General features: G+C 36.0%; 1 protein-coding gene across 1 annotated transcript; it reads left to right on the top strand.

The window, feature by feature from the left end:
- Positions 1-8,653: 8,653 nt before the first annotated feature.
- Positions 8,654-9,123, top strand: LOC114077628. Its single transcript, XM_027917933.1, has 2 exons — positions 8,654-9,047; positions 9,116-9,123. Exons 1-2 carry the CDS (start codon positions 8,654-8,656, stop codon positions 9,121-9,123), a joined length of 402 nt encoding a protein of 133 aa, XP_027773734.1.
- Positions 9,124-15,528: the final 6,405 nt, after the last annotated feature.

Here is a 15,528-nt window from a genome sequence, read left to right as displayed (position 1 = left end):
TTCATCAATAAAGGTAATCAAACATCAAGCACTTTCCAACACAAACAAAACACATATCATCAAGAATGAATGATGTGATGAAATGCAATACAATATGATACCATGTAATGATATGTCTCAGAATACCCAGTACTCACTCAACCGTATATACATGATACTCCTCGGAAATACATCGAGAGCTCATGACCCATGGGGGACTTGCGAAGTCCATATACCGACACGGACAATCTCCACGTGTCTGTGCAGACGATCTCAACGCACTATCATAATATCAAATAATTTCCGCACGGACGGTCTCCACGTGCTCAAATTACAATCTTAGCATCTCACCATCCCTAGCACGGATGATCTCTACGTGCCCAACTTATACTCAGTCTCATGTCTACGCATGTGCACAATATTATTTCAATATAGGGGATGATGATGCATCTCAATCAATCAATATGAACATAATACATAACAACCTCAATTATCACAACTATACGGGTGAAATAAATAATATACAATCACACAAGGATTTCAAGTCAATAATATATCAGCTAATGCCCATATGCTTTGGAAATTCTCAAATTAAAATCTGCATTCTATAGTAGTAACTTTTTGTTTTATAACACCGGTACTCGTACCAATGCCCGTAACATCATTGATATGAGACCCCCATCTTTCGCCCTTACCCCTTTGTCTAATTTCATTTTTAATCTTTAATTAGGTAAACGTCCTTCAACAAGTCTAAAAAGTCTTAACATACCTTAAATGCCGAACTTGTTTCACCAATCTTCAAGATTTTTCCTTTCCTTTTCGCAAAGCTTCGGAACGTTCCCAATCTACCAATTGTGCAATATTCGTAAGTAAGTGAGTTTGTAGACCTTCAATTTATTATGTCTTATCATAGACTCTAAAACCCACTCATATATCTAATAAGCTTCAAATCTTGATATAGTTTATATGCCAAAATTATCATATTTGCTAAATTTCAAGCCAAGAATTTAACTGTAGTCTCTCCAAATAACCTAAAAATTCAATGTTAAGTTATATAATATACACCTAATAATTAATTACCTATCTCAATATATCAAAATATAGTATCTTAATTTGATAAATAAATAAAATAAGAACTAATTTCCACCATTACAGATCCTTGGAACGTGACCATTCTTTTTCCTCAAACCATTTTGCAAATTGTCCACTTTCTTAAATATCATTACCATTGCCAATCATTGGCATATGATTGCCAAATTATTGGCATCCCACTACATTCCCTACCATCCTAATAACCTTAAAAATTAATAACATTGCAGCCATGCAACTTTTCCAATTTCAAATTTTTTTTTGACCTTAAAGAAAATCTTTACTACACTTGGCATGACCTCACTATATACACATTACTAGATTTATAGTAACTTTATGGTTTACTAATAACAAGGATGTCATATGCTTCAACTGTAAAAGCAAGATGACAAAATAACAATTTCCTATTACCAAAATTTACATTAACTATACTATTAATTTTCACAAGGATCAACGGTCCAAATCCCAAAGCAGAAGCAAATTTACCTAAGCCAGCTATTTGAGTTGCAGAAGAAAAATCAAAACGGATTAATTAACTTTCTATTGTGAATTATTTTATTCCACTAAGCAAGGAGTTGAAATTTTTTAATCTAAAATTAGTATAAAATCCCAATGCTCTGACAAAAAAAAAAGATTCCATAATTCTCACTCATCTATGACCTCCACAACACTCATGAAACCAACAATTCAACATTTCCCACCTAATAATTTAATAACAATACTCATACAAAACAATTTCATGTGTACCCACATGAATGAAAAACTTATCAAAATTTCTTACCTTTAGTGGTCACCTTTCGTATGATGCCGCCACCAATTTTTTTTTACACGTTGATTTCTTGTTTTCTTCCTTTTCTAAACAAGATTTTATTAACCGTGAAACCCCACTAACCTATTATCTTATTATTTATTTAATAAAAGTTTCATCAATTGGGTACTCATAGTTATCAAATAGTTAAACTATCCCCTTTAATTATTTTGGAAAGAGTCAAAATAGTCCTAGTTCTCAAGACGACCTAGAGGGTCATTACATCACCTACCACTTAAACAAACGTTCGTCCTCGAACGGGAAAAGAAAAGAGCTAACCTGAACGCTCAAAAAGATGAGGATATTTACTCCTCATGTCTGACTCTGTCTCCCATGTAGCCTCCTCCACTGGACGATGCTTCCACTGAACCTTTACTGAAGCAATCTCCTTGGACCTTAGCTTCCGAATTTGCCTATCCAAAATGGTGATCGGCTCTTCCTCAAAAGGCAAATTCTGATCAAGTAACACTGAATCCCATTGAATCAGATGATGACCACCCTGATGATACTTCTTAAGCATTGAAATATGAAATACAGGATGGACACCTGACAAACCAGGTGGCAAAGCCAACTGATACGCCACCTCACCAATACGCTCAACAATCTCGCAAGGACCAATATACCTTGGGCTCAACTTTCCCTTCTTTCCAAACCTCATCACACCCTTCATGGGTGAAACCTTCAATAAATCCCTCTCTCCAACCATAAACTCTAAATCCCGAATCTTTCGATCTGCATAACTCTTTTGCCTGCTTTGAGCCATGAGAAGTCTATCTTGGATCAACTTGACCTTGTCTAAGGACTCCCTCAACAAATCTGTACCCCATGGTCTAACCTCAAACGCATCAAACCAGCCAATTGGAGATCGACATCTCCTACCATACAAAGCCTCAAATGGTGCCATCTTAATTCTCAAATGATAACTATTATTGTAAGCAAACTCTGCTGAAGGCAGGAAATGATCCCACTGACCACCAAAGTCAATCATACACGCCCGCAACATGTCCTCAAGAACCTGAATAGTCCACTCAGACTGACCATCAGTCTAAGGGTGAAAGGCTGTACTAAGATCGACCCGAGTGCCCAACACTTTCTGCATAGACCGCCAGAAATGAGATGTAAATTGGGTGCCACGATATGAAATAATAGATATAGGAACCCCATGCAACCGAACTATCTCTCGAATATAAATCTTGGCTAACCTTTCTGAGTGATAGGTAGTCTGAACTGGTACAAAGTGTGCAGACTTAGTCAGTCGATCCACAATGACCCATATAGCATCAAACTTACCCAAGGTGCGTGGCAATCCTACCACAAAGTCCATAGCAATACGCTCCCACTTCCACTCAGGTATAGGCATCCTTTGTGTCACACCTCCAGGCTTTTGGTGTTCATACTTCACTTACTGAAAATTTAAACAACATGATACAAAATCTACTATGTCCGTCTTCATACGACACCACCAATAATGTTGTTTCAAGTCACGATACATCTTAGTAGCCCCCGGATTAATCGAGTACCTCAAACTATGGGCCTCCTCCATGATTAATCTAGTCAAATCACCTGTACGAGGAACATAGATACGACCTTTAGTCCTCAAAACTCCCTCACTATCAAGAATTGCAGCCTTGGCTTCTCCTTTTAACACCTTGTCTCTAATCTTACATAAATCACCATCATCAAACTATTGAGCCCAAATCTGTTCCAACAAGGATGATCTAGCCTCCATATAAGCCAACACCTTACGAGGTTCTGAAATATCAAGTCTCACCAAGATATTAGCCAAGGATTGGACATCCCTAGATAAAGGACGCTCGTCGACCTGTAACATGGCTAGACTACCCATTCTTACCGCCTTTCGACTCAAGGCATCTGCTACAACATTTGCCTTGCCTGAATGATAAAGAATACTCATGTCGTAGTCCTTGAGCAACTCCAACCATCTCCTCTACCTCAAATTCAGATCTCTCTGATTGAATATATGTTGAAGGCTACGATGATCTGTGAACACCTCACAATGCACACCATAAAGATAATACCTCCAAATTTTCAATACAAACACCACAGCCGCCAACTCTAAATCATGAATAGGATAATTCTTCTCATGAACCTTCAACTGTCTCGAAGCATAAGCTATCACCTTTCCCTTCTGCATTAATACACAACCAACACCAATCCGAGAAGCATCACAATATACAACAAAACCCTCTCCCTCCACGGGTAGTGTAAAAATCGGAGCAGTAGTTAATAAAGTCTTGAGCTTTTGGAAAATAAACTCACACTCGTCAGACCACTGAAAAGTCACCTTCTTCTGTGTCAATCTAGTTAATGGAGATGCAATGGATGAGAAACCCTCAACAAATCGTCGATAATAACCTGAAAAGCCTAAGAAACTCCAAATCTCAGTAACTGAAGCAGGTCTGACCCAATCTCTAACTGCCTCAATCTTCTTATGATCTACCATGATACCCTCCTTGGACACTACATGTCCTAAGAATGCTACCGAAATAAGCCAAAACTCACACTTTGAAAACTTTGCATAAAGCTTCTTCTCCTTTAGAATCCCAAGCACGATCCTCAAATGATGTTCATGTTCCTCCTTGGTGCTTGAGTATATCAATATATCATCTATGAAGACAATAACAAAGGAATCCAAATACGGTCTGAAAACTCCATTCATCAAGTCCATAAAAGCTGCAGAGGCATTAGTCAATCCAAAAGACATCACCAAAAACTCGTAATGGCCATAACGTGTTCGAAAAGCAGTCTTAGGGATATCCTCCGCCGTAACCTTCTGCTGATGATAGCCAGACCTCAAATCAATCTTGGAGAAAACTGAAGCACCCTGCAACTGATCAAATAAGTCATCAATACGAGGTATCAGGTACTTATTTCTGATAGTTACCTTGTTCAACTGTCGATAGTCAATACACATACGCATAGAGCCATCTTTATTCTTCACAAATAACAGTGGAGCACCCCAAGGAGATACACTCGGCCTAATAAAACCTTTGCTCAAAAAATCCTGTAACTGCTCCTTCAACTCTTTCAATTCAGCCGGTGCCACAGATAAGGAGGAATGGAAATAGGCTGAGTGCCTGGCTCCACATAAATACAAAAATCAATATCACGATCTGGTGGAAGACCCGGCAAATCGGTCAAAAATACTTCTGAAAATTCACTCACTACTAGAATAGACTCAAACATATGAGTCTCAATACTAGTATCTCGAATGTGGGCCAAGTAAGCCAAACATCCTCTCTGTACCAACTGATGATCCTTAAGGAGTGATATCACACCCTTAGAAGGGTGACTAAGAGAACCTCTCCATTCTACTATAGGAATTCCAGGCATAGCTAAAGTGATGGTCTTGGCATGACAATTTAAAATTGCGTGGTAAGAAGATAACCGATCCATACCGGGAATCACATCAAAATCTATCATATCTAAGACATTTAAATCTGCATGAGTGTCATACCCCATCAAGGTAACAGTACATAATCGATACACCCGATCTAAAACTATAGAATCTCCGACAGGAGTAGAAACACGTATCGGAAAATTAAGAGAAGGATAATGAGAAGGATAATGGTAATGGGGGCAATGCAACCCAGTCTTCTTAAGTTACTCTAGGAGATAAAGTTGCACCTAGAGGGGCTACTTCCGGTACTGGCAGAGGATCAAACCGCTTATATGCTATCGATTAATAGTCTCCAAGAGCAAGAGGATTGTCCAATGTTTGTGGCGGGTATGATCCAAGTCTTTGACATTACTGTTTATGTTTTGCTAGACGTAGGAGCGAGTTTATCTTTTGTAACTCCATATGTTGCTATGAATTTTGATGTTTTTCATGAGCAAATTAGTGAACCATTCAGTATTTCTACGCTTATTGGTGATTCTATTCTAGTAGAGAGACTCTATCGTGATTGTCCGGTTTCGCTCAATCACAAGATTACCATGGATGATTTAATTGAGTTAGAAATAGTATATTTTGATGTCATTCTTGGTATAAACATTCTTTATGCTTGTTATGTCTCAGTTGATTGTAGAACTTGAGTTTTCAAATTTCAATTTCTAATGAGCTAGACATAGAATGGAAAAGTATTTCAACAGTGCCTAAGTATCGTTTCATTTCATATCTTAAGGCAAGAAAGTTTATTTGTGTGTATCACTTAGTTGGGTTAACGACTCAACCGTTGAGATACCTACCATTTAGTTTTGGCAGAAAGCAGAAGCGGCGGGTACGTCTGTTCGGGTTCATTCATGTCCAATAAACTTCAAACAAAAGGATATTCGGGTATCAGAGTTGAGCGGACAGGCGACGAGAGGATGGGGGGAAGAGTAAAGACAAGACGAAAGCAAGAGTTTCGGCATCTTACTTTACTAGTTTCATTTCCGTATGATAGTCACCCCTTTCTCACTGCTCAGTTCCCAAATTAAAAGATTTTCCAGATGTCTTTCCACATGATCTATCCGGAGTCCGTCATGAGAGAAAGATAGACTTCGGTATAGATATTCTTCTAGATGTCATCCTAAGTCTATTCCGCCATATAAATGGTACCATCAGAGTTAAAAGATCTTAAAGTGTAGTTGAAAGATCTCTTAGATAAAGGTTTAATTCGGACAAGTGTCTCACGTTGGGCACTCCAGTATTATTTTGTGATAAATAAAGATGGTTCCTTTAGGATGTGTATAGGTTACTATCAGTTGAACATGATTTCCAGCAACAAAAAGTATCCTCTTCTGAGAATTGATGATCTTTTCGATCAACTTTAGGGTGCATCCCTTTTTTCAAAAATAGACCTCCAGCTCCATCAGTTCAAAGTAAGGGAATGTTATATTTCCAAGGCAGCATTCAGGACCCGTTATAGACACATCATTCAGATTAACCAATGAATCTGCAACATTCATGGACCTTGTGAATGGAGTTTTCAAACCTTATTTTTAATGTGTTTGTTATCGTTTTCATTGATGACATACTTATCTATTCAAGAAATAGAGATGATCATGCTATTCATCTTACAATATGTCTACACACTTTGAAGGATAAGAAGTTATATGCTAAGTTCTCTAAATGTGAGTTCTGGCTTGAGTCTGTGGCATTCTTAGGCCATACAATTTCTGGTGATGGGATTAGATTCGATGCCCTAAAGATACATGCGGTGCAAAATTTTCCTAGTCCTACATCTTCAACTGCTATTAGAAGTTTCTTTGGCTTGCTTGCTATTGTAGAAGGTTCGTGAGAGGTTCTCATCAATTTTATCCCATTTGACAAAGTTAACCTCAGAAGACAGTGAAGTTTCAATGGTTTGAAGCTTGTGAGGAAAGTTTTCATGAATCGAAGAAGAGATTGACTATTGCCCCATTTTTTACCTTATTTGGAAGGTACTAAAGGTTTTGTAGTGTATTGTGATGCATCTAGAGTTGATTTGGGTTGCGTGTTAATACATAATGTCAAAATTATAGTTTATGCCTCAAGACATTCGAAGGTACATGAGAAGATTACCCAGCCCATGACTGAGAGTTGATTGGCAAAGTTTTGCTTTAAAGATACTACATCATTATTTGTATGTTGTGCATGTAGATGTGTTCACCGATCACAAGAGCCTTCAGTATGTGCTTACTCAGAATGAGCTTAATCTCACACAGATGAGGTAGTTAGAGTTACTCAAAAACTATGACATGAGTATTCTTTACCATCCATGTAAGGCTAATATTGTTGCTGATACTTTGAGCAGTTTGTCTATGGGTAGTACCATCATTTTGAAGAAGAAAAGAGAGAGTTCACGAAATATGTGCGTAGACACACTTAGAAGTACGACTAATGGACTCCATATAAGGAGAAGCATTGGTGATGAATGGGGCTGAATTATCATTATTGCAGAGAAGCAAGACTGAGATCCCATTTTTCTTGATATGAAGGAAAATGTTCAAAAGCAAAAGTAATGGCTTTTGAACAAGGTGGAGATGGTGTATGGAGGTATCAAAGTTTGTATGTACCTACAGTGAATGAACTCCAAGAGAGGATCATGGAGGAAGCTCATAGATGCAGATATTCCATTCATCTAGGTTCCACAAAGATGCATCTTGAATTGATAAAAGTCTATTGGTGGAGTAGTATAAAGAAGGGCATTGCTGAATTTTTACCAAGGTCTAGCAGGAAGCATGATTTTATTTTGGTGATTGTGGATCGAATGACCAAATCATCTCACGTTTAGCCGGTAAATACTACCCATTCACAGAGGATTATTCCAGGTTATCTATTCAGGAGGTGGTAAGACTTCACGGAGTCTCTACTTTGATTATAGCTGATAGAGGTGCACATTTTTTGAAGTCATTCTAGAAAGGATTGGGCTCAAAGGTGGACTTGACTACTGCTTTTCATTCTCAGACAGATGGTTAAGCACATCGCACCATTCAGATATTAGGGGATATGTTGAGGGCGTGTCTGATCCAATTCAAGGATAATTAGGATGATCACCAACCTCTCATTGAGTTCTCTTACTACAATAATTTTCACTCTAGCATCCAAAAGGCTCCTTATGAATCTCTTTATGGGAGAAGGTTAAATTCCCCTATTGGATGGTTTGAAATTGGTGAAGTTGGGTTGATAGGACCATATTTTGTTCATGAAGCTATGGAGATGGTGAAAATGTTTCAAGAGAGGTTGAAAATGGCGCAGAGTCATCTGAAATCCTACACCAATGTTAGGAGAAGGGAATTAGAGTTTGAAGTAGATAATTGGGTATTCTTTAGTGTTTCACACATAAAGGAGTTATGAGGTTATGTAAGAAGGGGAAGCTCAGTACTCGGTATATTGGTCCTTATAGAATTTCTAAGAGGATTGGCAAAGTAGCTTATGGATTGGAGCTACCACAGGATTTAGCAACGGTCCAGAAGACATTTCAAGTCTCCATGTTGAAGAAGCGCATGGATGATCCTTCATTGATTGTACCAACTGAAGATATTGGGATCAACAATAGCTTATCATATGAAAAGATTCCTGTTCAGATTCTAGATTGCCAAGTTTGCAAGTTTAGGACTAAGGAAGTAACATCAGTAAAAGTCTGTTGGAGGAAAAAATTTGTTGTGGTAGATACTTGGGAACATGTGGAGGATATGAAAAAGAGATATCCACATCTATTTGAATCTGGAGAAAATGCAGACCAAGGTACTAATTCACTTCTAATACTCTTTAATTTATGAGTAAGCATGTTGATGTTTGTATTTACTTGTTAGGTGTTTGAACTGCTTTATGTTACACCCTATGCCCAGTAAGGGTAATCTCATTAGAAGACGAATGTTCCTAAGGGGTATATATTGTAACATCTCGCAATTTGAAAGAACTCAAAAGAAACCAGAAATTGGAAATAGTCATTATTAGAGAGAATGGGGAAAATGCTCAAGTACCCCTCCCCCAACCTATACCCGAAATCTCAGAGACACACTTATACTATACAACGGTCCTATTACCCCCTGAATTTATTTTATAAATAATTTTATACCCCTTTTTTGTCAAGATCGGAATCTAGACCACAGATGAGACCAGCGTAGTTGACCTCTCAGAGGTCTCAAACAAGCCTATTTACGTCATTCTTACTTTACATAGGTTAATTTTAGCGAAAAATTTGAAATTTTTTATTCTTTAATCGTACTTGCTAAACATTCTTAATATTTTGTAATTGTTCATCATCAACCATCTAACATTTAAGATATAAGCAACTGAAAGAAATAATTCATTATGTATTAATTGTATATCGGCAAAAATAGCACCGATACAAAGTATGAACCAAAACAGGAAAGAAACGCTAGTGGAACATGCTCCACTAGCTCAACTCTAAAACATACGCTAGAATGTAAAACAGTAGCATCCTCGAAAGCAATGAGGACCTACCAAACTCCGAATGAATGCTGACATCCGGATAGCTGCAACAACGAACCTGTAGCTCTATCGCCCACTTGTGCTGCACCTAAAAGTAGATGTTTGTATGGAATTAGTACACACTTGTACTAAGTATGGGTATATGCAAGCACACACCAGGGATATGCATGAGAAAGAGTAGCTCTTTCCTAACGACATGATTTTTGGAAGTCAGGTCAGTGGACTTGCCAAATTGAGATTGGGAAAGTTATGCTATGAGAGTGACATGCATCATTATAATTATCGTATTACACACAACACATAACATCTTCATATAGCACATATCATAGCACATAACACATAACACATAACTTCTTTTATATTATTCATTCATATGATATGAGACCTTGTTATCATGGACTTGACATTAAGACTTTCCAAAATGAGGGATCAACATATGCGACCTCAACTAGGGAGCCTTTTTTTTAGCAAACACAGAGTCTGCTTCATTCATTCATATGTACTTCATTTCGGTTCATTCATAAGCCAGTGTGAATACCAGCTATACCTAGGATGTAGTTTAAGACTTTCATCGGGTTTGCTGTGCAATGATCAAGAAAAACCTAATGTCATTACCAGGGCTGGGCATAATATGGTTCAAACCGAAAAAGATGACCGAACAACCAATTACCCAAGCCATTTCCTATCAATTGATAAATGATAAATCCCTAAATTGATAAATCCCTAAATTAACATCACACAAAATTACAAATATTTTTTCTTATTATATTAATTAAAAATTATTTTACGATTGAATCAAATAATATATTAATTATCCTTGCAAGTTGGCGATCTTTCTATCAATTATACATCATCCACAAATACCTTATACTAATAATGGAAAAGACACATAAACAAAAGGGACAATTATATATCAATAGTAGATAGTAAAAACAGTACCATATTAAAATTAGTATATTTTTCTTTATCTTTTATCATAATTTAGGATTATTAATTTTTGGATGATGTTGTAATACTCTTATTTTTAAGGCATGTACTATATGTTATTCGGAAAGATCATTTCTGGCATAAACTGACACTTGTTTAAAAAAAATTAACAATAGTACAAATACATTCAATAGGAAACCTCAAAGAATCAAATTAAAGGAACAAATACACTTATAATACGGTTTTCTAAATCTCTTTGTTGCTGAAAGTTGCAATGAGCCAGATAATGATGGCTTTAGTTTGTAACTAACTCTATTTTAGTGATGGACACAAGTTTGTTGAACTTCCTATTGTTCTTGTGATGTTGTCTTGACTTTTGATAGTGTTTTTATTATTACTGATTGAGTCGGTATCTATTTATCACGATGGCCGGTTTACCATTTTTTGTATTAAACTTGGTTGAACCGAATTTATAATAACCGAACCAAACCGAATTTATTTCGGTTTTGCTTGGTTTCATATTTAGCCATACCGAAAACCAAAAAACCGAACCGATATTTATGAACCGAACCAAACCGACCGAACGCCCAGGCCTAGTCATTACCTAAATCTAGCTCACCTCTTGATTATCCTATCCTAACACCTTCGGTATCATTCGTTTCTTTATATGATTCATTTGAGGCTGACCTCATTCATTCATTGGGAACTTTAACTTTAACCGACATAGATCATGTGAGCATCATGAAATCCAGTGTCTCCCCCACACCGAAAAGAGGTGGAATCACCGGCCAAAGTGACTCAATAACATGCTAGCATATATGGGAATTTAACCCCGCCAGATCCCTATATTGGCAGTATAGGTTCAAAGACTACGAGATGTATGGAGACCCATACCCGGCAAGACGGACAGTCTCATCTCATGAGAGTTACGTGAACCTTCGCCCTTCCCGAAAGAAGGCATCACCGCTCATAACTAGCCTATCGGTGCTTAGTATAAAGTTCCATTACATTCAACTCATACATCATGGAAGCTGGCTTCTAGTATGAGGACATCATAGCTCAATAGATGATTTCTCATCTAATCATTAGTATTAGTGTTTTAAACTGAATATTTTCATTAGAGTGTTCATAGAGACTGGTCTCTTCATTATCTTACACTCTTATTGGTGAGTACGTATTGGTAATATTTACTTAGGGTCATTTGAGATTGCTCTCATCATATACATTAGCCTCACATCATGATTGTCACCACATTCTTCATTATTAGCACCTTTGTTTTTCATAGTTACTTACCTCTTCTTACGTGAATGTTCATTTTTCATTTCATAGTTCATCTCATCATATGACAATGCACTTGGCCATTTAGTGTATCTTACATTCATACTCAACCCTCCTAAGATTCATCATTTCATTACGTATATCTTAGGTTCACTTATTTTTGAATGTATGTTAGACTTATGTGTCTTACATACAAGCCATGGAGCTTTATTCATAGTTCGATAAGTGATTCTTACTTTCCTGAGGTTATGTATTACAAGACTGTATCTTGTATATATCTCAAGATCTTGATTTTCGATCTAAGTAGATGGCATTATTCTTGAATATTTTACTCACGGATGACTTGTGTATCAATACAGAGGTTTAGGCACGGAACCCAAATCTTGAATCACTTGGATATCATTTTTATTTTTCATTGATTTTATTTCTAATATTCATAACATTAGAACTCTAAATTAAATCTCAACATTTTCATGAAACAATTAATTTTCTATTTTAATTAGAATTCTAAATTAAATCTCAACATTTACATGAAGGGATTAATTTTCTATTTTAATTAGGATTCTAAATTAAATCTCAACATTTACATGAAAGAAATAAATTTTTCTATTTTAATTAGAATTCTAAATTAAATCTCAATATTTACATGAAAGAATTAATTTTCTATTTTAATTAGAATTCTAAATTAAATCTCCATATTTACATGAAAGAATTAATTTTCTATTTTAATTAGAATTCTAAATTAAATCTCCATATTTACATGAAAGAATTAATTTTCTATTTTAATTAGAATTCTAAATTAAATCTCAACATGAAAGAATTAATTTTCTATTTTAATTAAAATTGTAATTTAAATCTCAATATTTACAAGAAGGGATAAATTTTCTATTTTAATTTTACTATTAATTAACCGAAGGGTTGGGGGTTCGAGCCCCCACAACCACTTTGACCTTTAGGATTAAAATTGCTACAATAGGGAGGTTGTGGGTTCAGTCCCCTCTCTCCACATTTATTTTTATTTCTTTATTTTCATGGTTTTTAACAGGGTGAGGTCACGGGTTCAATCCTCCATGACCTCACTTGTTTTGATTCATTTTTTCAACATTTTGAACCCTCTTTGCTGGCCGAAATTCATCACTAGAAGCTGGAAATTTTCTTTTAAATTTTCAGCATCCTTTTATCAAGTTACACCTTAGTTCTTAGGGGAATTTCGTAGTGCATTTAGAACATTTTAGGTGCGTTTTCATGGATTCGTTTAGACAAGAGATTATCCCTCAAATCAGCCACATTTCAACTCATATGAACATCACATTTACATCAACATGTGTACATGAAATATAAGGAACTATCATGCCATTTCAAATCCTAAACCATGAACAATAGTCACGGCGACACACACATACACACGTTGTTACATTTTCGGAAACATCAACATAAGTCACATAATTCCAAACATACATATAAGCACATAATCAACACGAAAACATGTTTCATCCCTAGTTTTCTACCAGCAAACATAACCATCCTATGATTCAATGGGAGTTAGTGACAGGGATATGCAACGGGGAACAATCCTTATTTTCGGAATGAATATTCTGAACCTTAAGGTGTCTCTTGGGAAAGGGACCAAGAGATAAGAAACTCCTACCTTAATCTGTGTTCAAACGCTGATGTTGCTTCCCAGAAACTCCTCCAACCCACGCCCAATTTACTTCAACGTACACCTCACTCAATGAACCTCTCTTAGCCTTGACGTTTTGATTACTTTGTCATTCACTTAAAAATTCTTGTGAGTTCTTCAACTGTGAATAACTCTTGATGTACTTTCAGTTCTTGAAATTATTTTTGGTAGAAACCAACGAGAGAGAGAGATATGGAGAACGTGTGAGAGAGAGGACTGTGTGTTATTAGGATTAGGAAACTAAATTCAAGACTTAGTCAAATAGGATTTAAATTAGATTAATACAAATCTGATTTATTTTAATTAATACGTGAAAGAACCATTATGCCTTTAAAAATTTAGATTTTTAATTAATAATTAAATCACCTTAAGTACCTATTTATTCAAATTTTTTTCTGGATCGTTACATTTTTGCCTACCTGGCACTATATTGTGGGCCCAGCGCATGTTAATATTTGTTTCGAAGCTAGTGCCACGTAGGCCAAAAAGGGATAGAAATTTATTTATTAAAAAAATTTCAGGTCGTAATAGGACCTTAGTATAGTATAATTGTGTCTAAGGAATTTTGGGCATAGGTTAGGGGGGTACTTATACATTTTCCCGAGAGAAGTGTGTTTCCAGATTTGGTTGGAAATCTCCTGGAAGGATCTTTCCGATGCCGCTGAGTTTGCGCGATTCCGAGTTCGTATGAGGGAGATACACCCTTTGGAAGTTGGTTGTTTCATTAAGGGAAGTCCAATCTTAATTTTGGAGGGTTCTTAGTCTTTTCCTAGCCCTATTATTTTAATATTTTTTTAGGAGTTTAATGTCAAATCATATTTTTGTCAGTTTTGACAATTGAAAATCTACGCTAGGGCTTGGAGAAAAGAGAAAAGAGGAGAAAGTAGAAACAGCGGCAAGATTCGTCAAGACAGTTGTGCCTCCGCGTCGCTGCTTCACAGATTGGTCACGTACTGTTCTGACTCAAAAGTTGTTTTCGAACCAAAAATATAAATGTTTCTCCGCGTCGTGGACCCACCCTCATATATTGATATTTTTATCTTTTCTCATGTTTAACTATCTAAAATCATTCCTAAACATTTTCTATCACAATTCATAATTCTTGGATCCATAAATTCAATTAAAGGAGATGTTCATAAAGCTTTTAAAGTTCTTTCATAAACGTTTTTACTTTCTTTTAATACTTAAGTTCCAAGTTAATCAAAGAGAAAAGATTTGAAGTTTATTTCTTCAAGGAAGTATATGGGAACTAAGTATCCCGAAGAAGTTTTACATGTTTTAACATTTGAGAAAGAAAGGGAACATCAATTCCAAGAGAGCTAAGTTTTAATTAATTATCTCAAATCAAATAAAGAGTTTTGTTTTTACCAAAACATGAGCTAAGTATATTTTTGAGTAGTATTGAGCACCGATATGGGGATGCGAGTTCATATTTACTCAAGACTCCATAAACCATGTAGTCATCGTGGGTAGTAAAGGATCATACTTTTTAGATGACTCCTAAATATTATTTTAGCATAGATAGTGGATCAACTAAGTTAAGTAGTTCTATATGGCGACAAAGTATAGGACAGTTCTGGCAGTGTTGGCAAGACGTTGTATCACCACTTAGGCTCATAGTGGTGATTGTCTGTTAGAGAATCTCCCACATAAATTATATCACCTTCTTATATGAGTAAAGCTGAGTTTGTTAATGTATATTTTTTAACGAACTAAGTTGTTTTCATCTGTTTTGTAAAATCGACATACATGGGTTGTGTTTTACCGCTTTATATTTGAGTTAACTTATTCAGAAGTTGAGAAGATTAACGGTAAGTGTTTGTTCAGATTTTTTTCAACCCAATATCTTGTTTAGAATTCAAACTCGCATACTAGTACATTTAA

Source organism: Solanum pennellii, chromosome 6 (genome assembly GCF_001406875.1).
Source record: "Solanum pennellii chromosome 6, SPENNV200".
NCBI classification, from domain to species: domain Eukaryota; kingdom Viridiplantae; phylum Streptophyta; class Magnoliopsida; order Solanales; family Solanaceae; genus Solanum; species Solanum pennellii.
This window is presented reverse-complemented; position numbering and strand designations above follow the sequence as displayed.

Bases quoted from the DNA above. Each gene is read 5' to 3' on its own strand.
- LOC114077628 (XM_027917933.1), top strand. From the start codon at position 8,654: ATGAGGTTATGTAAGAAGGGGAAGCTCAGTACTCGGTATATTGGTCCT.